At 37.0% G+C, this 25,591-nt stretch overlaps 4 protein-coding genes and 1 long non-coding RNA gene across 10 annotated transcripts; 2 read left to right on the top strand and 3 right to left on the bottom strand.

Annotated features, from left to right (window-relative positions):
- Positions 1-1,448: 1,448 nt before the first annotated feature.
- On the bottom strand, positions 1,449-4,765 carry LOC146654222 (extracellular calcium-sensing receptor-like). 2 transcript variants are annotated; one of them, XM_085379803.1, is made up of 6 exons: positions 4,629-4,765; positions 4,200-4,482; positions 3,200-4,012; positions 2,892-3,119; positions 2,648-2,771; positions 1,449-2,368 (listed from the first exon to the last, which is right to left on the bottom strand). In XM_085379803.1, the coding sequence occupies exons 1-6, from the start codon at positions 4,652-4,654 to the stop codon at positions 1,449-1,451; spliced, it is 2,394 nt and encodes a 797-aa protein (XP_085235929.1). In that variant the 5' UTR covers positions 4,655-4,765. The 2 variants fall into 2 exon arrangements, with proteins under 2 accessions (XP_085235929.1, XP_085235928.1); XM_085379802.1 differs by having other exon boundaries at positions 2,648-2,774; positions 4,629-4,654.
- A 416-nt stretch (positions 4,766-5,181) lies between these two features.
- On the bottom strand, positions 5,182-8,769 carry LOC146654221 (extracellular calcium-sensing receptor-like). Its single transcript, XM_085379728.1, has 6 exons — positions 8,594-8,769; positions 8,188-8,485; positions 7,249-8,043; positions 6,851-7,078; positions 6,558-6,681; positions 5,182-6,095 (listed from the first exon to the last, which is right to left on the bottom strand). The coding sequence occupies exons 1-6, from the start codon at positions 8,725-8,727 to the stop codon at positions 5,182-5,184; spliced, it is 2,493 nt and encodes an 830-aa protein (XP_085235854.1). The 5' UTR covers positions 8,728-8,769.
- Positions 8,770-12,318: 3,549 nt separating this feature from the next.
- LOC146654219 (uncharacterized) lies at positions 12,319-22,112 on the top strand. The gene is made up of 13 exons (XM_085380439.1): positions 12,319-12,404; positions 12,760-12,797; positions 13,099-13,183; positions 13,283-13,373; positions 13,514-13,602; positions 13,683-13,810; positions 13,905-13,956; positions 19,932-20,029; positions 20,131-20,267; positions 20,351-20,416; positions 20,604-20,650; positions 20,816-20,964; positions 21,683-22,112. Exons 2-13 carry the CDS (start codon positions 12,773-12,775, stop codon positions 22,003-22,005), a joined length of 1,290 nt encoding a protein of 429 aa, XP_085236565.1. The 5' UTR covers positions 12,319-12,404; positions 12,760-12,772; the 3' UTR covers positions 22,006-22,112.
- Positions 17,201-18,942, top strand: LOC146654220 (uncharacterized). Its single transcript, XR_014907332.1, has 3 exons — positions 17,201-17,755; positions 18,236-18,345; positions 18,579-18,942. It is a non-coding gene; the product is annotated as an uncharacterized LOC146654220 (long non-coding RNA).
- On the bottom strand, positions 22,019-24,946 carry LOC146654218 (uncharacterized). Of its 5 annotated transcripts, XM_085380442.1 has the most exons (7): positions 24,872-24,946; positions 24,599-24,650; positions 24,430-24,505; positions 24,181-24,313; positions 23,226-23,333; positions 22,607-22,667; positions 22,019-22,567 (listed from the first exon to the last, which is right to left on the bottom strand). In XM_085380442.1, exons 2-7 carry the CDS (start codon positions 24,645-24,647, stop codon positions 22,230-22,232), a joined length of 765 nt encoding a protein of 254 aa, XP_085236568.1. In that variant the 5' UTR covers positions 24,648-24,650; positions 24,872-24,946; the 3' UTR covers positions 22,019-22,229. The 5 variants fall into 5 exon arrangements, with proteins under 5 accessions (XP_085236568.1, XP_085236566.1, XP_085236567.1 ...); XM_085380440.1 differs by having other exon boundaries at positions 22,019-22,667; XM_085380441.1 differs by having other exon boundaries at positions 22,019-22,667; positions 24,430-24,502; positions 24,872-24,930.
- Between the last annotated feature and the right edge of the window lie 645 nt (positions 24,947-25,591).

Below are 25,591 nucleotides of genomic sequence, written 5' to 3'. Positions count from 1 at the left end.
ATTTAAGCTCTTAAAGACACAAACTTATTCCCAGCACAAAGACAGAACTCTCTTATTAATCAAAAGCTTTTTCATTATACCTATGTTAATATTGTACAATGCAATAAAAACTTTCAAACTTGAAAAAGAGTTTGAAATAAAATTTAATTAAATTACTTATGGATCAAGGAACAGCACAGTTCAGTAGCACTGAGATAATACCTTAAATAAACAAACAGAGGAAAGAAAGGAGGCAAGAGAGCAAGAGATCAAAACAAAGACTTAATTTAATAAACATGTAACAGTTACATGTTGTGACACAGATGTTAACTAAATTAGACCTTATTATTTTCTGCTTGATGGAATATGCCACCTGTTGCTCTTGTTGTTGTGTTAAAGGATGAAGCAATCTGTTTCTGTTTTTAATCCCATGCGGCTCCTTTATTGGACTCTGGTGCAGCTGTCCCATTGGAATAAATCTATTGGGTAATAAAGTCATGCCTGAAACAGATGTGCACTTATTTGCCTTCCTCAGTTTTTCTTGTTTGTTGTTGTTTTTTTTGTATGTGCAATCTTTTATTTTATATTGCATCATTGTTCATTTGAACTTCAGCATAGAAGTTTGGTCATTACTGAACCCCATTAACGAAAACAATTCCTAATAAAAACGTTCTCGAAAGTTGATAGCAACATAAATCTTAAACAATTCCTATTAACATTTTTTATGAACTAAGTATGGGTAGCCATTATCAGTTTTACTAGTAGAGAGAGTATTAGATTAGCATTATGTTAGATTTTTAAGTTAAATTATTTTCGAGGTTTAACAAGTATGAATGAATGCACATATTTGTGAAGTAAGGCATATAACAATCGATATCCAGCCCATCAAAAAACTTAATGTTTCAATTAGGTACTGTTCAATCTAAATGAGCAGTATAACATGGGCCTAAACAAGGAATGGGGAAAGAGAAGGCAGATGCCAGCAAAAGTTCAGATAGAGGTACACCACTCAATGTTGTGTGAAGGTGAAGCACATGATTTATATTTGAGGGAATTAGGGGTACTTTATTCAATATATTTTGTTATGTCACATAAAATGTGGAGATGGGATTAAATAAGTTTGCACTTTTTCTCGCTCCTTTTTGATATGTAACTGAATCAGAACGGTGAAGCAATATTGAAATCTATTACCTTTATTTTGTATAGCATTTTTTTCTCTTCTTTACTTTGCTAAATGAACTTTGTATATTGTTTAGATGATCGAAATAAATTAAAAACAAACAAATAGAATTAAGTGTAAGTTTAATACAAAATGTGTATTTCGCAACATCATGGTTGGACTAATCATCACAAATGTAACTCTACTGTCTTTCACTTGCCAGACTGGTCACAACATATGACATTTATTCACATTAACAATCATTATAGGAAGATTGTGTAGTGTCAACCCAGCCCTGGAATTTAAACTCTTAATATTGTATATCATAATTTGATGTCTTTCCCATTATGTGTTTCTTAGTATTTTGTTCTGGCCTAAACAGGATTATATAACATTTTGGTATAAAAATGCAGAAAAGTAGTCCAAAGCTGGAAGCCAAAATAGCAAATATTTCTACAGCCACAATAAACTTTCCCGGTGAGCTGATATAGGCGGGGATAAATGTGATCCAAACTGCACAGAATATCAGCATGCTAAAGGTTATAAATTTTGCTTCATTAAAATTATCAGGCAGCTTTCGAGCCAAAAATGCAATTGCAAAACATGATATAGCCAGAAATCCTATATATCCTAGAACAGCGCAGAACCCTACAGCTGTGCCTGTATCACACTCTAAAATGATTCTGTCCTTATACAGTAGTAAATTCCTAAAAGGAAAAGGTGGGTTTATTGTTAACCAAAGTATGCATATCAAAACCTGTATAAAAGTAAAGACCAGAACAGTGAGTCTCTGCTGTAGAGGGCCAAACCATTTCATCACATTTGTCCCTGGAAGTGTAGCTCTGAAGGCCATTAAAACTACTATTGTTTTACCAAGAACACAAGAGATGCAGAGGACAAAGGTGATGCCAAATGCTGTGTGTCGCAGCATGCAGGACAATTTGGTTGGCCGTCCGATGAAGGTCAGAGAGCACAGGAAACACAGAGTTAAGGAGAAGAGCAGCAAGAAGCTCAGCTCAGAGTTGTTTGCCCTTACTACTGGGGTTTCTCTGTGACAGTAGAAGACTAATGTCGTAACCATAGTTAGAAAAACTCCCAGCAATGAAAATAACACTAACACCAACCCTAGAATTTCATCATATGCCAGGAATTCTACTTCTTTGGGGATGCAGGCGTCTCGTTGTTTGTTTGACCAGTACTCTGGTGGGCATTTCGCACAGTGTATTGAATCTGCAAAATTAAAAATAAAGTAGGGAATTATCAAACAAACAACCTTTATTTGTCACATACACAATCATACAGAGTACAACATGTAGTGAAATGCTTGTGTCCGAGCTACGGTCAGACTACAGACATAGCCGCGCCATTCCAGCATGGATGGTCTAGCCAGGACCCTTACTGGATAGTGGGTGGGAATTGAACTTGCAATTCCCACTCCAAAGGTGTGTAGTCTTACCAATACAGTATCCAGCTGCTTAATTTTCTTTGTTTCTTTTGCTATTTATTCACCTGTCACATTACTGATCTCTCCTTCTGGGCAGGGTATGCAGTCATAACAGCAGACTGGCTTTCCTTTCTGAAGGACCTTATGTGTTCCAGGGAGACACATCTCACTGCACACTGACACAGGCACCTCCTACAGGCATAAAAACAATCATATTCATTTTGTACTATCTCTATAGTTAAATAAGAATTTAAAAAACATAAAAGTTAATATTTATATGAAGATTTCAAACTTCAGTTTCTATGTTACCTCAGTCAACCCATTGCCCCAGACAACTGGGATGTTGTTCATGACAAATTGATTTCTCTCTGGAAGAGACGCATCAAAAATGCCAATGGTTCTTCCCTCCATTGTTCCTCGAATTGTAAACTGTAAATTAACAAGTTCATATCTTGCTGGGGTGTCACCATTTTTATTAAAATACACCCTTTCCCCTTTTTTTGTTGTAAAATTTACAGTGTTAAGATACTGTAAGACCTAAAAATGAAATTCCATAGAAATTAAATTAAGCATTTCAACTCTTATCATATTGTCAGAATGAACTGACAGTCACTCACTTGCCATGGTTTAATGTGTTTGGGGTCAATGCAGCTCTCATTAGAAAAGGACAGTTGATCATTATCACATTTGATCAGCATGTCGAGAGCATGAGCCACTGCGTAAACTGACTTGTAGACATTATCAGTAAATCTGAGCTCAGACACATCAGTGAACTGTGATTCAATGTTTTGCAAGCTCTCATGGCCACTACATGGCTGTTTTTGAGTGTTCACAGTTCTATTGAGAGAGCAGTTAAACACTTCTTCCCAGAATTCCCTAACAAACTGACTATCGGGGAACTGTGAGGGGTAGAGCTGCTTTAGATACTCCTCTAGCCCTGAGATCTTAGCTTTAGGGCTGGTGAAGCCTAATGAGCCCACCAGGATTTTGTGTCCCTCACTGTCAGTCAGAGAGTGATCTGTGATCCATGCATCACTGCCAATCCACTGGAGTCCTGTAATGCTATGCGTGTACAGCTCAGTAGCCAGCAATTTAATTTCTCTGTGAGACATAAAAGCCATAATAACTTTGGAAGTGGACTGCTTAATGATTTCTATTATTCTCTGTAGTCTGTTTGGTGGATCTGATGATGAAAATGCTTCAGAATACTCAATACACACTCCATATTCTTTTGCAGCTTGGATAAATGCTGCTATGCCATTGAAGCCATATTCATTATCCACAGCTAACGCCCCAACCCAGGACCATCCAAAGTGCTTGACAAGCTTGGCAAGAGCTCTGCTCTGGTAGTAGTCACTGGGAATAGTTCTGAAAAAGGTAGGGTACTCTTTCCTGTTGCTCAGACAGGCACAGGTGGCAAAATGGCTGATCTGCATTGAAATATACAAATATCTGAATAGCATTGGCAGAGCAAACATTAAATATTGCCATTTTAGGCTTATGCATTACCTGTAGCTATAATTTTACTCTTCCAATTTTGCAAGAGAACTGTAGAGGTGCAAAAGTGCAATATGAAAAGCGAAATTATACTTCAAATACTTGTTTTCTTTGACTTACCACAGGTATCTGAAACCTTCCAACAACCTGTGCAAATGCAATAGTTGGGCTTGATCCAGAATGTCCCAAGATTGCTTGCACCGTCTCAGTGCAGGTGTCCTCACGGAGTTGTCTATTTAACCCACTCAGCAGTGTCAGTGCTGCTCTCAGTATGTCCATGGTTCCACAGTTATCATAAATCTTATAGCCAAGTTTAATATTAGACAGCATGTGGGGATTTTTGTTGATTTCATTTATGGCAAAGATCATTGTTTGAGCAAATTGAAATTCTCTAAAATTAAAGCTGTAATTATTAATAAAAGTAACAAAAACTTTATGTTAAAGGTTCCAATACAGAACAAAATACACACAAGCATAAACTATTTCAAATGAAATGTAAATTTAACACATTTCTCGTATAAAGTAGGATATAGGATAAATAATACATACTTTTTGCATTTTCGAAATTCTGGCATTGTCTGGAATGTGTTAGTTACAGAATCCTGGCCTGTGCGAAATGAAAAAATGCCTCCAATAATAAGATCCCCATCCTGGGTTAGTTCAGGTGGTTGTGCCAAGCCTTGCAGCTGACATGCAGAATTTCCTTTCTCCAGTAATAGAATGAAGAGTAGCAGTCTCAATAATACCATATCTCTGCTGTTGCCTGAACATTACCCCAATCAGCTTTACAGTTCATACTGGAGCTTTATACACTTTTTAAGTTGTCATGGCTCAATGTAGCCTCTAGAGACATATGCACACCTTAGGCAAAAGATGTTTTGATCACAGTTTTATTAGCATTATAGTATATTGTATAATTCATATGGCATACAATATAAGGCTAATATATTTATATGATCTAATCACAGTTGTTTTCAACGATATACTGCATTCATGCTATGACTGGACAGGTATTTCAGTAACTTCAGAGAACCATCTATTCAGTTTGGTTAACAATTATATAGAAATGTTACAAATACAAAGAAAACATTGTTTTCATTTTTCAAAATAAATGGGTTGCCTTCTTCCCCATCATGTTCTTCTTAGTATTCTTTTCTGGTTTCAGTAAGATGATATAACATTTGGGCATGAAAATGCAAATCAGTAGACCAAAACTGGAAGCAAGTATAGCAAATACTTCTACAGCAACACTGAACTTTCCTGGAGAGCTGACATATGCCGGGATAAATGTAATCCATACTGCACAGAAAATCAGCATGCTGAAAGTAATGAACTTGGCTTCATTGAAATTATCGGGTAGTTTCCGAGCCAGAAAAGCAAAAATGAAACATAAGACAGACAAAAGTCCAATGTAGCCAAGAACAGCCCAATACCCTACAGCTGAGCCAAGAGCACATTCTAAAATAATTTTGTCCTTAAATGTTTTAAAATTCTTAAATGGAAACGGAGGACAAATTGTTAACCAGACAATGCATATGATAACTTGTACAAGAGTGAATACAAGAACACAGAGCCTTTGTTGTGTCTGCCCAAACCATTTCATCATATTACTACCAGGAAGTTTAGCTCTGAAGGCCATTAAAACCACTATTGTTTTTCCCAAAACACAAGAGATACAGAGGACAAAGGTGATGCCAAACGCTGTGTGCCGTAGCATGCAGGACCATTCAGAGGGCTGACCGATGAAGGTCAGAGAACACAGGAAGCACAGAGTTAAGGAGAAGAGCAGCAGGAAGCTCAATTCAGAGTTGTTTGCTCTCACAATAGGAGTTTTTCTGTGTTTGAAGAAAATTAACACCACACCAGCAGTTGTGCATGTTCCAAATACAGATGCTGCAGTGAGCAGTGCTCCCATAATTTCTTCATATGATAGAAACACTGCTTCCTTCTTTATACACGCATCTCTTCTCTCATTTGACCAATATTCAGGGAGACATCTCACACAGGTGACAGAATCTGCCAAAAAAATATCAACATATTACAAATCACCCCGACACTCATCTCCAACCACTGCATACAGGCTCTTCACTCTTCTTCACCTCTCTTCTGCACCGTCTTTTGCTTTGGAAAGTTGATCCCAGGTATTTCAATTCATCTGCCTTCACTATCTCTACTCCTTGAATTTTCATTTTTACACCCATCCCTCTTTCATTTACTCGCTTCCACTGGCTTTCATTCCTCATCTCTCCAGTGTACACCTCTACTTCTCTAGACATAGGCACCATACAATAACTTTGCTTAATTATTAAATAAATTCAAAACAGTTCCAGTCTTACATGACAGATAGTCCTGAAAGTAAAACCCAAACAGTAAAGCAAGAACTTAACATAACCAAGCAATGATAAAATCTTTGTTTTGAGGCACAGTGAGCAAAAGAAATACAAAAGTGTACACTGAATATAACACTTGTAACATAACCTGTAATGTTGCTGATATCACCTTCTGCACATCTTATACAGTCATAGCAGCAAACAGGCCTTCCTTTCTGGAGAACCTTGCGTGTTCCTGGAGGACATTTCTCACTACAAACTGACACAGGAACCTGCACGAACAAAGGCATTATGAGAAAAACATGTATAATATTGCCCTTACAGCCATGTTAATGAAATGTATTTAATACTAGAGCCAATAGATGTTTATATCTCCTGTGCCAAACTATTTTGTTAAAATTGAATTTGTAATTATTGTAATTAATTAGACTGATACCTTACCTGCTTTGAGTTTCTTGCCCAAATTAAAGACTTGTTTTGCAGATATAGCTGTTTTTCTGCAGCTAATGATATATCATAAAGACCAACTGTGACAAACTCCACAATACCATTTTCTCTTGGCTGCCAGTTTATAATTTCATATTTTGCGGCTGGGTCTCCATTCTCATTAAAGTAAACCTCCTCTCCTTCCTTTGTTTTGAAGTAAATGTTTTTTATGTGCTGTAAAATCTATAAAACAACATTAATTTATTTAATTACCTGAGAAAAACTTTGCAAACTAACTGGCTATAGGACATGGATAATTAATTATTTTTTCAAACTGTGAAAACATTTTTTTTTATCAGTGATTGTTATTGTGTAATGTGATAAGTTATAATTGAAATTATTAAAAAGCTCACCGTGAATGGGTCTAGCTGCACAGTTTTGTTACATGTTTTATTACAGCTGAGGATGTTGTGAAGTGCATGTGCCACTGCATACACTCCTTTGTAGACATTGTTAAAGATAGGCATGAGAGACATGTCAGTGTAGCTGTTTTGAACTCCAGTCACATCTTCATGTCCAGTACACTCTCTCTGAATGTCTGATGATGATATTGACTGCCTAAACCTACAGTTAAATAATGCCTCCCAGAACTCAATAAACAATTCATTATTAGATGAATTGAGTGGCTTCAGATTAAGCATGAACTCTCTCAGGCCACTGACATGTGCTTTTGGAATGGAAAGGCCTATGGCACCATTCAGTATGTGATGTATATCCAGTGCTGCTATTTCAGAATCAACTATCCATCCCTCACTACCTACCCACTGGTATTCAGTCAAATTGTGCTGGGACATCCCATACATTAGCACATCCATATCCATGTGTGACAGAAAGGCAACAATCACCTTGGAGGTTGAAGCCTTTATAATGTCAATTATCTTTTGTATTTTGTCTGCTGGATCTGTCCTGAAAAAAGATACAGAATACTCCAGACAGATGCCCAGCTGCTGTGCAGTTTCTGTGAATGTAGCCATGCCATTATTTCCATAATCATCATTGGTTCGAATAGCTCCAACCCAAGTCCATCCAAAATGCTTGACCAAATGGGCCAGGGCTCTGCTCTGGTAGTAGTCACTGGGTATTGTTCTGAGGAAGGATGGGTACTTGGTTTTGTCACTGAGACAAGCACATGTGGCAAAGTGGCTGATCTAATAGAGAAAAAGTCCAAAATATAACATTCACACTTGCATTTTTTGCCACAAACGGTGAAGAAATTAAGTAGAAAAAAAAAGTCAAACATTGACAGTTGAATGTGCATGGTTGCAAATATTTTTATTAGCTATTCTACCTACCATTGATATATAAAATGGCCCAAGGACAGTAGCTATTGCCATGCAAGGGGAGGAAGATGTCTCTCCAATTATGGCCTGCACTTGTGAAGGTCTGGTACATGGTCTTTCAGATTGCCCAGCAACAATTTCATTACCATTGGTCAGCGTCAGTGCAACTTTTACACTTCTTGCCATGGAGCCACAAGCATCATAGATTTTGTAGCCTAGAGAGACTCCTGGCAGTAGGTCTGTACTATTATTAATCTCCTCAATGGCAAAAAGCATAGCCTGAGCAAACTGGAAGCCTCTGAAACTCAAACTTGATTCAATTTGAAATATGGAATTAAAACCAAATTATCTTTAAACCAGAAACAGTGGTATTACAAAAGCAAGTATGTATTATCTCAATACTCAGTATTTCACATACCTGGTACATTGCAGTGGCAGTGGTTTATGCAAGTAGGTGTCCATTCTGTCTTTCCAACTGCTGTGAAATGAGAAGATCCCCCCTAATATAATATTACCATCCTGAGATAGTTGGGGGTTTTCAGGATCCCCCATTTGCCTGCATACTTGTTCATCAGCCTGAGAGAAAGACACCACCAATAACACTTGTAAAATTGCCCAACCCTGCTGTGGCCAGCTATGCGTTGATGTCATGCTGTCAGTGAGAAATAAAACACTGGATTGCATCACATGTGCCTTTAGATACATTTGAATCTTAAACTGGTATTTATGCATTTTTGGAGTAACATGAGAAATAATGGAGTAGTGATGACTCATTTCTGTCAACCTATAGGTGGAGCAAGAAGAGAGACATACCCAAATGAAAAAAAGCAAACAAAAAAGGGTTTTCATTTGTAGCCTGCTTTGCAAACCTCTAAAATATATACATAGTTTATCTCACTGAAACATCATGTTGTCTTGGACATTTGTTTTTAAACATGTATTTAAACATAGATTTGTAACAGTAGAAAACGGTGAAAGCCAAATGAAGGTTAATGTATGAAAAGATACGAATACTGGATTTCAGGAAAGCAAACTGATTTTGTTAGGAATTGATGGTTTATTTCCTGAGTCAGTCGATTTAGACCTCCATTAGCATTCCTTTGAATTTATTACAAAGAAGTACAAAACTGTCCTTTCTTTCATTTCATTTTGTATTTTCAAACTCCTGAAGGCATTCTTACATATGTAATTTAACCTCCTAAGTCCCGAACTCTTCCATGGCATGCATTTCTAATTTCTCTTTGATATTTGGGCTGATTGGGACCTGATGAATGTAAAACCAAGATTCACCAGATTTTTTTTTTTTTACCCGATTTTTGTTTCTAAGAAAAATGAGAGCCACATATGAAGACATTTGTTTTAAATTTTGATAAAACAGAGGCAGTATAATGTCCTCGTAAGTGGATATCAGGCCCTTGTGGAGCTAAACTTAGTATTTTGGTCTAGACAACCCAAAATGTGATGTCCGCATATGTGGACGCCAGGTCATAGGAGGTTAAAACACAAATATTAAATTGCACTGGGTTATTTTACATTTCAAATTTCCAATGAAAATGATAAAATATATTTGCAAACGTCGAAATGAAAGTAAACGTGGAGTTATTGGAATTTCATTGCACTCATACTGTCTTGGAGTTTTGTATTTTTTTTTAACCTTTTTGGGGATATTTCTCTGTTGGTTTCTTTATGTTTATGTTCTTTGGTCTTTTCCTCATAGTTTTTTGGGTTTCATTCATGATTATATTTTGTATGTACTTAGTTGCTTATTTCAACACCTACAATTAAATTGTAGGTGCTCCACACCAACTGTGCCAGATTAAAATATAAATATTAGACAGGAGAAATATATACAATCAATAAATACAACCAAGAGGGATATATACAAAATAAGAGAAATATATACAAGAAAAAGGCACACATTGGAGAACAAAATGGTTGCAAATTGCTCAGAGGTAATGCAAACAAGACACTTAGTCTGAATAGGGTTGGTGTAGGAGTGGCCTGAGCAGAGATGGGCAGTAACGCATTACTTGTGACGCGTTACTGTAATCCGATTACTTTTTTTCAAGTAACGAGTATAGTAAGGGATTGCTGTTGCAAAAACGGTAATTAGATTACCGTTACTTTCCCGTAAGCACGCTGCGTTACTGCGTTACTACGTTACTGCGTTACTACGTTACTAAAACCGTGATTTTTTTGCGAGAATGTCTCATGACAGTGACATAAGCGAGTGCGATGTTTGTGACAAAAGCTGTGTGCAGATCAACAATGGATAATATATCAAGTGCGGGAGAGAGTATGAGCGTACAGCGTTTAAAGCGTGGAAGTACCGACCTTATTTTGAATTTGATTCCATAAAAAGTGACAAAAACATTAGTGTCTGTTGTGCATGACACGTTGCCGTGGATCTCAAAATGGTGGTGTGCCCCTAACAGGTTTATTACAGAAGCTCTCTCATTCTAGTCTAAACAACAGTGTCTCAGTAACTTTCCACTAGAGATGGTCCCTCTGGTGAATCTTGGTTTTACATTCATCGGGTCCCAATCAGCCCAAATATCAAAGAGAAATTAGAAATGCATGCCATGGAAGAGTTCGGGACTTAAGAGGTTAAATTACATATCTAAGAATGCCTTCAGGAGTTTGAAAATACAAAATGAAATGAAAGAAAGGACAGTTTTGTACTTCTTTGTAATAAATTCAAAGGAATGCTAATGGAGGTCTAAATCGACTGACTCAGGAAATAAACCATCAATTCCTAACAAAATCAGTTTGCTTTCCTGAAATCCAGTATTCGTATCTTTTCCTGTGCAAGAATATTCAAAATTGCCTCATATTTTTTTAAATGCCTCTCTGTGCAAAATGGGTTTACAAACATGAACAACTTCCTGAGAGGAAAAATTAAAAAAAATTAAAGGTTTGTTGCAAAAAACCCCACATTTGATCCTCACATCTTTTCAGTGACTGGTGTGAGCCTGCCTGTTGCTGCAGATCTTCTCAAACCTGGGTTGCAGTTTTGAGACAGCCACTCTGAGTTCATTTTCAATGTCCAGCTTTGATCTGTACTTCGTCTTGATTGAAGCCACAGCAGAAAAGCCTACCTCGCATAAGTAGGATGTGGCAAAAGGAAGAAGTATTGCCAGGGCTCTCTTTGTCCACTCCAATCCAAAATGCAGCCAGGGTCTTTGAATTAAACTGCAGCCTCTTAATTGAATCAGAGGTAAGATCAATGAACTGTTCCTCCTCAGATGTGTGTCAGCAGGGGGTGTTGCACTGAAGGGGTCACGGATCCAGTCATTCTTTGGAATCTTGCACCAGGAAATATCTCTGGAAATGTTTCTGAAGGGCAGACATGTGTTCTTTTATGCATGGGATCACTGTATTCTGCAGCTTGTTGTCTTCAATGAATGATTTCAAATTCTCAAACGAGTCCACGTTTCCATCTTTCACTCGCTGCTTCCACATTTCAAGTTTTCTGACAAATGATGTGACTTTATCTGTCAGATGTGGGAGGTGAGTGTTTGTGCCCTGCATCTGCAAATTTAGTTCATTGAGTTTCAGGAACATGTCACTGAGGTATGCCAGTTTCATGAGAAAGTTGTTACAGTTAAATTTGTTGGTAAGATCACTGCCCTCTTCCTTCAAAAAGATGCGGATCTCATCTCGCAGTTCAAAGACCCTGGATAGCATCTTCCCACGTGACAGCCATCGGGACTTGCTGTGATACAAAACGGCTGTGTGGTCGGAGCCCATTTCTTCACACAGTGCCGAAAAAATCCGGGCTTTCACAGGTCGTGTTTTGATGTAGTTGACTGTGGTGAGGTATCAGACAAAAAATTGTCAGGTGTCAGTTGTCAAAAAAAAAATTGTCAGGTATCAGAAAAAAAATTGACAGGTGTCAGTTGTCAAAAAAAAAAATTGTCAGGTATCAGAAAAAAAATTGTCAGGTATCAGAAAAAAAATTGTCAGGTGTCAGTTGTCAAAAAAAAAAAAGTCAGGTATCAGACAAAAAATTGTCAGGTGTCAGAAAAAAAGTTGTCAGGTGTCAGAAAAAAAGTTGTCAGGTGTCAGAACACAAGGTACCAGAGAGAAAATCTTCCTGCAGGTGGCGCTGTTGTCATGTCCCACCCGAATTGATTTCCAAATACGTCATCAACGTGTGACCGTGGGAGAGCGTAAGGTCATTGACCTCACCGGAGTTTTACCGTGGTTCAGGCTCCTAACGACACAAGGTAAGTTTAACTTTTTCTCCCTTTTGTTCATATTTTTGCCACAGTTGTGTTATATTAAGTTGCAGTTATGTTGTGAAAGTTACATATCAGAGACGGAAAGCCAGTTTTGTACGAAACCAAATCAGTACTATTTTTGTCTGGCTAATTCATTCTAGCTAGCGACAGTGGTGAAACGTGATTCAAATTTAAACTGTTCAGTAATTGTTTTGTATACATTTCAGCAAATGGACAAGCTGAAAGCTCACGAGCAGCCTGCATCCTTTCTGTCGCTCTTTTTCTTTATTTCTCTTTTCTATATTGCTACTGTCGGGATATGTTTTGATCCCGATATGTTTTTTTCTGTTGTTGTTTTTAGACTTTGCTGCAATATGTCATCTGACGATGATGAAAGGAGTATCCGACTCTGGCTGGTTCCCATGACTGTACCAAAAATACTTTTTTTTTTTAAATTAAAAAAAGAGCATTAAAAATAAATGACTAAAGTACAACTTATTTATTAACTACTGTTCACCTCTTTCATATCAAAGAAGTGTATTTTTTGCTACACATGTTTTATTTGTGGGCACTGAATAGACGATGCTTTTAGTGTAATTGCCACATAAAAAGATTTAGTACTTTACTGGTTAATTACTTATGTTCAGTGTAAGACGTGGGTGATCAATTAGACTGTTGTTGTTACACTTAACCTTTCAAGATATGATGATAATAACATTGTTCAACAAAGGCTTAAAACAAAAGGAAATCAGCTGTGCACTGAATTCATATGGGCATAAAATAAGGTAAGTCTGCATTTCAACAGTTTCCGTGACAACTCTCTAAAATGACAAAACATGCAGTTTGCATTTAATATAATGTAAGTCTGTGTTGTCTTTTAACAGTGAGAGGCATCTGAGACGAGTTTTAAAACTTCTAGGGTTGAAGCGAAGATGCCCCCAACGACCTTTTACTGAAATCCACAAAGCTGTGGAGGTAAGCGTTAAAACATCAGTGCAAAAAATGTATATTTTCCTGAAGTCTGTGTCATGAGCTATTGTAGAAACAATAAATGTTATTTTCTGTAGTGATTTAAAAAAAAAAAACATTCAATTGTCTGTTTGTTTGTTTTTTAGAGTGAGATGAAACAGTGGTCTCCTGAACAAGGAATCAGGGCAATGGTAAAGCGGGTAAGGGATGTCAGAGGAGTGCGGCCTTGTTACAGGTTGGTTAAATAGTGTGTATATAATCAAGTATTCTCTTGTTTTACTGTTGAGCTCAGAGTAAAATCTATTGTTACTGTAGAGACGATGTTGCTAATATAATGAGGTATATGGATGCAAGTGGTCTTCAGAGGAGATCTCCTGGAAAGAAGAAAATTCCCCGTCGGAATTACATCAGCCGTGGTCCAAATGACACATGGCACATTGATGGTATTTATTTTATCTTTTCAATTAACCTTCCAAACATGTTTTGATGGTACTTCTGTTGAAACAAATTGTAATTATTATTTGTTGTTTCATATAGGCAATGATAAACTGAAGTTCTTTGGAATGTGGATACATTTGGGGATTGATGGGTAGGTTTGAATATGGCATTCGCTACTTAATTTATTATATTCAGTGATAGTACAAAGTTGCTTCAAGATAAGGATGTGCGGTAAACTGAGGTGTTATCTCTCCTGAGTAGTCTAGGGCAGGGATGGGCAAGTCCAGGCCTCGAGGGCCGGTGTCCTGCAGGTTTTAGATGTGTCCTTGATCCACAGCTGATTCAAATGGCTAAATTACCCTCACAACATGTTTTGTAGTTCTCCAGAGGCCTGGTAATGAACTAATCATTTTATTCAAGTGTGTTTACCCAGGGTGATATCTAAAACATGCAGGACACTGGCCCTCGAGGTCTGGATTTGGCCAAGCCTGGTCTAAGGGACCAAGATAAAGTATGAATAGTGAAGGAGGATTCAAGATGGCGGTTTTTAAAAGGCTTATTTCCTGCTAGTCTTAAAGTTCCATTTCAGACTGGCAGTTAATTTCAGGGAGGGCCAAGACCAACACAACAAACAAAACATCCCTGATATAAAGTAAACAGAATTTAACTCCAAAGAAAATAAAATGTACAATTTACGATAACCTACCTAACCAACACATAAACAGGAGAATACAAGGGATTACAAAACAAAAGGCAGCTCTCCCCTCGCGTCAGTCTGAACACAGTCAAGAGTCACATTCAATTCCAAAGGCATGTAAGCCTACACAACTATGGCAGTCAAAATGGCCGGAGGAACCAGATACAACGCCTACACTGCAAAAAACGATTTTCAAGAAAGTAAAAAAAACCTTGTTTATGGACATTTTTTCTTATTTTTTGCCTAAAAAGAAAATATATTCTTAACAAGCAAGTTTTGGACAAGAAAATAAAGCTTATTCTAGGAAAATATGTCTAACTTTTCCTTAAAAGGATATTTCAGCTCATCTTGAGCTTTATTTACCAGTTACAAGGCATGACAATGGTTTGGTTGAATTTCCAGAATAAAAATAAGATTATTTTTCTCATTTCAAGAGTAAGGGCATTTAAACAGCTGCTCAGTTTAAGAAATGTATTTATTGACACTAAAGTTTAATATAATTGCTGTCAAGTTTGACACAATATGCAGTATATAAACTAAAAGCACATGGTAAACATGAAATACAGGCCCATTTGAAAAACAGAAACAGAACAACTCATTCACTTTAGGCCATGTCAAACAGAATAATAGATCAGCATCAGTATATCTATACTATGGCAATGCTAAAATCGCATTCAACTGTCAGAATTTATAGGAAAACAACAACTTCATTTTAAAAATTGTCACAAAACTGTCCAAAACAATAACCTGAAAATACAGTTCATGCATGTAAAGCAGTGTACCTTTTATAAAACATATGTTGAGCTCACGTGTAGTCCAATTACATCACCCAGGTAATATTTCATGACCGCACATGTCATATCTTTGTGTGTGAAACTGTAATATGGAATGGAATCTCATATCATATCATTGTTGGCTGGCTTTCCACCACTGAATCAGTCCTGTATGCCCACATGTTACTCAGATTTCTGTTCACTGCTGATGAGGGTTCCCTCCTAGAACTGCAATTGAGATTGGTTGATTAATTGACTAGTTGCGGATAAGGAAATTAAATACAAGGTACACTGATAATTTCTAAAAAAATTTAATGTCAGAAATATACTGCATTTTATAATTTACTCTAAAATATGCATGTTTTCAAGCTGAGTTTAATAAATGGATATTCATTTAATGCTCATTGCTATTTGGCAGCTTAACTGTAGTTTAAAAGCCTTGAAAAATCCTCAAAAACCTAAAATGGGAAAGCTAAACTAAAGAACACAGGAAACATGGAAAATGTTGCAAAAACCTTACAACCTTGAACAAGGAACATAAGACATGAAAACATCAGGGAGGGAACACAGATGATAACACAGGAGAGAATACAGACGATCCGACAAAGAACACACTAAATATACACACACAAAAGGAAACGAGGAATTGGCAGACAGGCACGAAACACAGCTGACACTAATCAGATGAGAAGAGACCAGGAGGAAGCAAAACAGAATACACCGATGCAGGGCAGGGACTATCAAAGTAAAACAGGAATAAACACGAATATCGAACCAGGGACAATACACTGAAGACAAGGGAGGTACAGAGAACACCTAAACACTGGAAATAATTAACAAATAACTAGGAAACTAACTGACACAATGAATATTAATAAACACAAACAACCAAGGAGACTGCGGACCATGACAATTGGTTTATTTAAAACAAAAGTTTAAAAAAATACAAAATGTTGTTTTCTCTAGTAGAAGAAATTAAACACTATCAGAATATTCTTTATAAATAGATAGCATTGTTGTGGATTATAAGGAATAAGCATTAACATATCTACTGTTAAGCTGTAAAAACAAGTAGACATCTAACATGAATATTTTATATGATTATTTTCAAAGATATTAAAGTATATAGTCAGTCTCACCTTACAGATTTTTGTGTCCTAATCGATCCGCTGCATCGTCCATTGGCAAGGTGGTCGGAGTGTGTTCGAAGAATGTGATACCAAAATTAGCTGTAAACACGATATTCTTTGACACATCCATCTATGCCACAATCTTCACGGAAATCTGGACTATGGCTATGTGCAGAATTAATATGACTCAGTAGGGATTTGAGGGTCAGACCCACAAAAACGATGTAGATAACACAGCGCCAAATCATTTTGTTTTACTGGTCTGTGAACTACTTTTCCCATAAAGTCAAGATAACCAGGATTATTCCATTATGGGGTAGGAATGGCTATCCTAATTCAGTGCCTTATAACAGCTGTAGTAAGTAACAGCACCCACACGTCAGTATTTACAGAACATAATCTAACTAAATAGTCAAATATTTAAATATATATCATTTTATAGGTATAAAAGAGCGAACTAAACTATTTCCGTACACAACCCCATACTCCTGAGTTGGTACAGCCCACCTTCCCGCCTCTAGCTCCGTGCCTAAGCGGTTGGATTGCAGGATTTTGGGGTCTGGGTGTAGATGCGATACAGTTGGTACAGTGTGAAGAAATTAAGGCACGCTATGGAAAAACTGGACGAAATAACAATTGCCAACCTGAAAGGTATGTGACTGTTTTGTTTTTTCTATGTTTTGTGTTCTGGTATGTTGCATGTTAAGTCGCTAGCATGGCAGGCTATACCCGGTTGTTAGCTTAGCTTAGCTGTGCGGTTAGCTTAGTTGCATTAGCATTTTTAAATATGCTAGTGCAGAAAGTTATGAAAGAATTCATGTCCAGTTATTAGTTTCAGTGTCTGTGAATTTATTCAACAAGTGTGCAAAGTGCCATAAGTTAATGCCAGTTTTACAGAAATTGTGGGAGTTTCAAATTTCTATTAGTGAAGTTATTTCATTATATACTTTAGCCTAGGAAGCAAAAAAAAAAAAAATATTTATATGTATACATGCATTTAATTGATGTATCACAAATATATTACTTTTACCAGTCAATAGGAGGAAGGTAATTTAGAACCTGTGGAGCAGTGAGGAGGGAGAATAATGGAATAGAGTCATGGTTTTAAATGGTAAATATTAAATTATGTTTCCTATGTATCCTGTCTGTTACCCAAGCAAAGCTGTCAGCTGGCTTGCACATGAGGATAATGCAATGTAGTGATAATTGGAAACTCCTATTGCAGAAGCAAATGTTGGAGAAGACCTGCTCTCATCACTTTCACGAGATGACATCAAAGATCTGTTTCCTGGTCCTGAACATTGCCTCAGGCGTCGGGCTCTATGGCTTGCAGTGCACAAATGTGAAGAAGTAAGTTCTGTCCTATCGCTGTGTGACAAAACTGAGAACACACCAGCTTGTTTTATGCAGTTTCAAATAATTCCACCAATACTCACTTAACAGATAGACAGTAGAATCTTCTTTAGTTTTGATTTAAATCAAGTGGCCTACACATTTATTAAATATACATATTTTTTATTGTTCAACACTTTACTGATATTTTGTTGTACTATCTTTCATATTTAGAGACCTAAAGTTCTTGTGCAATTTTATGTGAAATTAGCCCTATGTACACTGTATTTTAGAACAAGACTGCTGCTGAAAAAACGCTAACAACTACTGGAGATGGTGACTTCTTCAGAGAGGAACCCAGCACTTACCTCCATCCAAAAACTTTGGATGGAGGTAATGCTACAGTATCTTGATTTGTCTACATTTATGCTTTGCAGATTACATTATTTGCAATGTTTAATGGTGTTGCCCTGTCTTATTTTTCTTTTTTCAAACCAGTGGAACATGCAGCAGCTGTGTTCAGAGCCCTTCCCATGCTTTTCCCTTCCAGCACAGTACCACCTAAGAAGCTGGGCATCTGTAGTGAGGCTTTTTTCCATGTCCTAAAGGTAAGGCTGCAATATTCTATGTGTATATATTGTTGAATTTTGCAGTTACTCATGTTTTCATTTTATATATTTTACTGTGGAGTCAGTCAAATATTCTTAAAGTTCAGATCCCCATAACATGTTGATGTTAATTAAAACCTACAAAAAAAGTTGATCTATTTTAAACTGTAATGCAACTCAAAAATTGTGTTTCTTACAGTCTTGTTCTAATACTCTTTTTTTCTGTCATGTAGACTTCAGAAGACCCTGAAGGCTACCTGCGTCAGCGACCCCTGGCTTGTCCAGTTCTGCTTGTCTCTGAAGGCAACTGCATGATAGCTGTTGGAACCACACCGGTGAGCACTTTTGACCGGAAGGATCTTAATGAGGGACTGCTCTATCTGATGGCATATTACTATGCCCTCCACCTCACATATCCATAGTGCATTTCCACGCTGCTGTCTGTCTTGCAAACTGAAATACTCAAAGACTCCATCCATGACCGAGATTCAACCCCCTCTTACAAGAAGGCGCTTGGTGAGTGGAAGTCATTCATTGAGTGAGTCTCCCAGATGACAGACTCCATCTGCCTTGTTTATCAGACTCAGTGTTAGTCAGTGAGGTTGTTTTTTTTTTCTATAGAAAAGTTGTTCAAATGTAAAACACATGTTTGTTTGTGTGGTCGTTAAACTTGTTCTTCTAAAATGTTATGTAATATAGGATTTGAAATAGTGATTGTTTTAAGCTTCAGCAAAATTTATTTTTGATACCAGCCATGAGTGTGTTATACTGTTATTATTCATTTTAAGAGTATCTGGAATATGCACTTCTTATATTGGCCATGTTACACAGTACCCTGCTGAAATGTATAATTTTAGGCATGATTCTCCTGGAACAGACCTCAGTGAGTTACTGACCCATTGCTGTGTCAATAAAAGCGCAAAATCTAAGAGTGCTTTTGCTGTCTTAATTTAAGATGAATTCCCTTATTTTTAGTAGCTTTTTGAAGAGATGGTGTCTTATTCTCAGAAATTTTTGCTGATTATTGTTCTCAGAGTCGAAACATAATTCTTATAGTTAGCTCAATCAAGAAAGAAACAATTCAGTTTTAAGAAAATTTGTCCTATAGTAAGGTGTTTTTTTTAATGTGAAAAATCTAAATTAAGGTATAGAATCTTAACGTAAGCAAATAATTCTTGAAAACAGCTTGTTCAAGAAAGCATAATACTCATTTTAGGTGCAGATTTTCTAAATATCAAAGTGTCTTTTACTTATAATAAGTCACATTTTCTTCAAATAAGCATACATTTTAGACAATTTTGTCTAGTTAAAAGGCATATGGCAGTTAGATTAATTTGCTAGTTTTAAGAATTCTAGTCAAGCAACTTTTGCTTACCCCATTGGCAGATTTTTTTGCTCAAAACAAGAAAAATTTGTCAGATTTAAGAATATTTGGCTTGTTTCAAGTATAGCTGTTTTTGCAGTGTAGACATAATACAATGGAAAACCACCATACTCTTGGGGAATGTAACAAAAACCAAACATAGTGCCAAAACATGATTAAATCATATGTACAAGTGGCCACTTTTCTGTTTCTTTCTTTTCAGATTTTCCAGGAAGGTTCTATGGCTAAAGGTGGGCACATCCAACCGCAAGCAAAACTTTGTGGCCAGATACTTCTTTGAGGCTGTTCAAGAACAGGGTGGTATGCAATATACTAAAAAATGGGGGGTTAAAAAAGATTACATTTTGTTAATAAATTTATTTTTTCATCATTTACTAATTATCTTCAGTTTGTGTCTTTAGGCTGTCCTCAAATGATTCGGGGGGACAGAGGAAAGGAGAACCTTGTTGTGGGTCAAATGCAGATGGCATTTCACATGCGAGATCTTGGGAATCAGGCATGGAGGTGCTTCAGAATGGGGACATCAGTGCACAACCAGGTATGTCTTTAAGCTGGTAAATGTCTATTTCTAAAGTAACAACCTGACAACAAAACTGATAATGTCATGTTTCTGTTGTTTAGAGAGCTGAATGTTTCAACAGTATTTTAAAGCAGACATGGATTAAGAAATGGCTGACAACATTTGAGGTAAAGCAAATCTTTCACCTGTAAAACCTATTAACAAAGACTAGCCATCCAAATTTCGTTAAACATACGATGGATTAGTTTATCTGAAAACACAAGGCCAGAATCTGTGTTTATGTACATCTGTACCTTTTCACTAATGAAATTCTCACCTTCACAACTTATGTCTTTTTCAAAACAACATGCGTAGGCCATGATGGAGTCTGGGATCCTTGAACTGGACAATCCTGTGCACATGTAAGTCAATATTTTTAGACATGAAAAATAATCAAGCAGCAGTATGAAAGTATGTGGTCTAGGAATGCCTTTGGTTTTTGAGTACTGATTAAAATTTAGCTTTTACTTATTCTACCTCAAAGAAGCAGATGAACATATTAATTTTTTAATTCTCCTTTTTCATAGCAACTGCTTGCAGTACTCACACTTGCCACTGCTTCAAAGAGACTTAAAAACGGAGCAAACAGTTTGGAACACCCATGACATCCGCAAGCAACGCAATGCACCTGGTCCATTTGGGAAACTCGACCTTCTGTTTACCTCACCACCTCCTGGTATGTCATTTGAAAGCCTGTGGGGTTTTATTTTTTTGTTTGTTTTTTAACTTTCATTAGTTTACTTTTACTTTGATATAGCACTCTTCACAGGATAAAAACCACAAAGTGGCTTCACAATAATATAAAACAGATAAACATAAAACAGCACAATCGAACATACAGAATAAATGCAATCAAGGAAACGTAATGATGGAGGCAGAGCATTCCATGACCTGGGAGCCACCGCTTTGGAAGATCTATTGCCTCTGGTCTTCTGGTGGGACTACTAACAGCCATTGATTAGATGATCACAGGCTGGGAGAGGGAGCGTGGGGTTCTATAAGATCAGAAATTAAGGCAGGAGCTTCACGATTCGGAGCATTGAAAGTCATTACTAAAATTTTAAAATGAATTTTCTAAAATATACTGGAAGCCAGTGTAATGAGCGTAAAACTGTTATAATGTGCTTTCTCTTTTGTGTCTTCCGAAGAAGCCTACTTGTAGTACAATAAGAGATTTCTGAATTTCTACTGTCAATACTAAAATGGCTTCATATTGACACCTTTAACTAAAAATTTATCTAAATGTTTGAGTGATATTTCCATCTTTAAGTTTCTGTAATAACATCTGTAAACACTGACTGCTTCTTATACAGGTTCTAGAACAGCTTTGTCATTATTCATTTATTTTTAACATTCAAAGTGAACATCTTTTCAATATTGTCTTTCATTCGCAGGATATGGCAATGTGCTGCACATTGTTGACCCAGACCTTTTAGACTATGCCAAGCAATTAATCTGTGAGAGGGAAGAGCCTTCACTGGTAGCAAACCAGGAATTCAGAGACATGTGCCAGAACATTTTAGAAAACAGCCAGTTTCCCTGCACACCTGATGGTTGCCTTGCTGCATACCTCATGCTAGTCCAAGAGCTCACAACTGCCATGAACAGAAATGCAGTTCCTACACTTTCTACGTTTGCCGAGGCAAATGACATATACATCTTTCTGAAGAGAGAGAGGATGGAAGGTGCACCAGTAAACATTTCCAATGACCAATAAAATCATACAACAGTGTTTGTTAACATTTATTTATCCTTGTTTAAAATCAACAGGTAATTTGAAAACTGTCTGACCAACAAAATGTACAATAAAATGTTGAAATACAATTGACAAGGTGCCATCTTTCATAATGATTCAGTGTTTCATTTACCACAACTTTTGTTAACAATAATGTAGAACATAATTCACATTGAAAGACTTTTGAACTGCAGACTGTAGCAACATTACCACTTGTAGCCATATCGGCTCGTAAGATCAAGGCCTGACTTGAGAAACTTAACAACATCAGATGCGGAAGGCCTTGAGTCTGGGTCATAGCTCACCAAACCACCAAGAAAACTGTTTTTGTCACTGAGATGTGATAGGGCATGTGGTGGGGTTTTGGTGGCCATTAGTGCAGCCAGTTCTCTTTGTTTTTTAACCATCCACGGAGCGGAACCCGTCAGGATCTCCAGATATGTGGCTCCGAGGGACCACATGTCTGTCTGGAACGAGGCCTCTTCAAACATCAGTATGCATTCAGGGGCCATGTAAAGATATGTGCCACCAGCTGGACCAGTAGCCTGGGCAGTGAACTTACTCCCTTGACGAAGCATCACAGTGTCTCTTATGTTTGCCATGCCCCAGTCTGTCAGGACTGCCTTCTTAGAAGGGTGGTGAACCTATAAGGTATACATATGAGAACTTACCAGGTTGTCTAAAATTTCACAAATGTTATCAAAAATGTCATTCCAAAGACCACAGCTCATAATTGGGGAAAAAAAAAAACCCTCAAAGCTTTTAGCACCCAGATCACCCAATCACTGCAGATTTATTCTGAGATTGTTTATTATACCCAACATTAAAATTAACAGATTGGTTAATGATCCAACCCGGTTTTATAGTCCTGTGCATTTTTTAATCCCCATTCCACTTAAGCAAGTGGTACAGACTAATAAAATAATAGAAACTTTCAGTTTGTAAAGCCTAAACTTACAACATGTTTGGGAATTTTGTAGGTGTGCAAGAACCAACATATTAAAGAAAAATTGGACTATTAAAGAAACAATGTAAGGCTTCTTACTTAAAAATCCTTTATATGAATATGCCAGAAAAGTTTCTCATTGTTCAAATGTAGTGTTTAATAGACTGAAGAGAATAAAGTTAAATAAATAATATACTATTTTTATTTTGATCTTCAAAAACAAAGTGGAGAAAAAGAAAAATACAATATGGCTTACCATGACATTTGCTGGCTTTATATCCTGGTGAATGATTCTCTGTGCATGGATGTACTCTACTGCCATGGATAAGTCCAGTGATATGAAACCGGCATCATCCCCTTCAAGCTATCAAGACAATATATAATATTAATAAAACAATGCGTAGCCAGGTGTGACAATCTAACATGTCAGTCTTTTTATATGTTGTACACAAAGATGGTTTCAAGTACATATTTAAACAAATGCCAGCAATAAAAAGTTCTTTTTTAATATGAGGGTATTAAGATTATTCACATCTACCTAAATGTATTAAACATAAAATTATGAGTATTGGTACTGTTGAAAACACGCAGTTCTTTGAATCTTTGGGCTGAAGGAAGGACAATACTCGGTGTATATATGCTCAATCAACAATCATTTATTTCGGTACAATTCACAATAAGAGCATTACAACGTCCGGACGGGAGAGATGCCTGCAGAGGTTCGACAGCATGTCTCAAAATGGTGGCAACTTTCACAGACTTTTATAGCTAATCCCAGCCCCCCTCTTTGTCATAAAAGCTGCATCTTCACATGTTTTTCTAATTCTTAGTGAGCCTGGCTCCTGACCTTGCCTCCCTGTCTTTCTGTGTGAAATTGGAAGGGGGTAAAGAATATGGTTTTATCTCTTCTGCCCAGACACCTAGTCTCCCTCTTATGGCCTTCTTCACATGATTCAGCAATAAAACATTCTCAAGAAAACAGTGTCAGACATTCACAGCTGATCAAGGATACAGAGTAATGCACATTTTGTCTAATGAACTACAAATGATTATGTTTCTTTTATTCAAGAGTATAATAGAGACTAAACTACATACATAGCACACCATTAGAACTAAAGGATAATATATGGCCTGCAGCTGTTAAGCTAATTTACTACATTGACTACTGGTCATAAAATGGCATATGTTTAACTACTAGTCTTTAACAGTACCTTCACCAAGCAGCTGTCTGTGTGAAGCACTTGCTGCAGGGTTGCGCCATGAATGTATTCAGCTGCCAACAAAAAGCAGGACTCAGTGCGGGCAACTGCCATGAGTCTGACGATGTTGGGGTTAGACAGTCTCCTAATAAAACAGAAACATGTCCGAATAAAAAAAACAAAATAGAGGCATATTATGTTACAGCTTGAGGAAGAATCGATTTTGACAATGAAAAAAAAAAAGTGTGTCAAAGTTCTTACAGTGAAACATTTATCTCATGATGAATGTCGCTGTCCTCCATCCCTTGTTGGCCACACATGATCCTTTTAACAGCTGCTGGAGTACCATGAAAAGAACCTCTATTTTCTTTGCAGTTAAAAAAATTAACTTGCAAACATTACCAAAAAATTTAATAAAGTGTTGGATTACCATTTTCAAGGTCTTTTTTAAGCTGCTCGTAAGCTTTCAGCTTGTCCATTTGCTGAAATGTATACAAAACAATTACTGAACAGTTTAAATTTGAATCACGTTTCACCACTGTCGCTAGCTAGAATGAATTAGCCAGACAAAAATAGTACTGATTTGGTTTCGTACAAAACTGGCTTTCCGTCTCTGATATGTAACTTTCACAACATAACTGCAACTTAATATAACACAACTGTGGCAAAAATATGAACAAAAGGGAGAAAAAGTTAAACTTACCTTGTGTCGTTAGGAGCCTGAACCACGGTAAAACTCCGGTGAGGTCAATGACCTTACGCTCTCCCACGGTCACACGTTGATGACGTATTTGGAAATCAATTCGGGTGGGACATGACAACAGCGCCACCTGCAGGAAGATTTTCTCTCTGGTACCTTGTGTTCTGATACCTGACAATTTTTTTTTTGACAACTGACACCTGACAATTTTTTTTCTGACACCTGACAACTTTTTTGTCTGACACCTGACAATTTTTTTTCTGACACCTGACAACTTTTTTGTCTGACACCTGACAATTTTTTTTCTGATACCTGACATTTTTTTTTCTGACACCTGACAATTTTTTTTCTGACACCTGACAATTTTTTTTCTGATACCTGACTTTTTTTTTTTTTTTGACAACTGACACCTGACAATTTTTTGTCTGATACCTGACAATTTTTTTTTGGACAACTGACAATTTTTTTTTTGACAACTGACACCTGACAATTTTTTGTCTGATACCTGACGATGTCCTAAAATGTACACCGTACATCAGTCATTACGTTACTCAGCTCAGGTCTGAGCTGTTTAGACGCCAGTGCTTCGCGGTGTATCATACAGTGCGTCCACTGCACATTGGGGGAGACGCGCTTGATGAGTGCTTGCAGCGCTTGCAGTGCAAATCCCCACACAGTCCTCCCATTTCAGCTCGACCTCTTTTAAGTAAGAGTCTATGATTT

This window comes from Rhamphochromis longiceps, linkage group LG14 (assembly GCF_057381845.1).
Source record: "Rhamphochromis longiceps isolate RC_006_pf linkage group LG14, R_longiceps_female_GT1.1, whole genome shotgun sequence".
NCBI lineage: Eukaryota > Metazoa > Chordata > Actinopteri > Cichliformes > Cichlidae > Rhamphochromis > Rhamphochromis longiceps.
The sequence above is the reverse complement of the archived record's forward strand: the minus strand, read 5'-3'. Positions and strand labels throughout refer to the sequence as shown.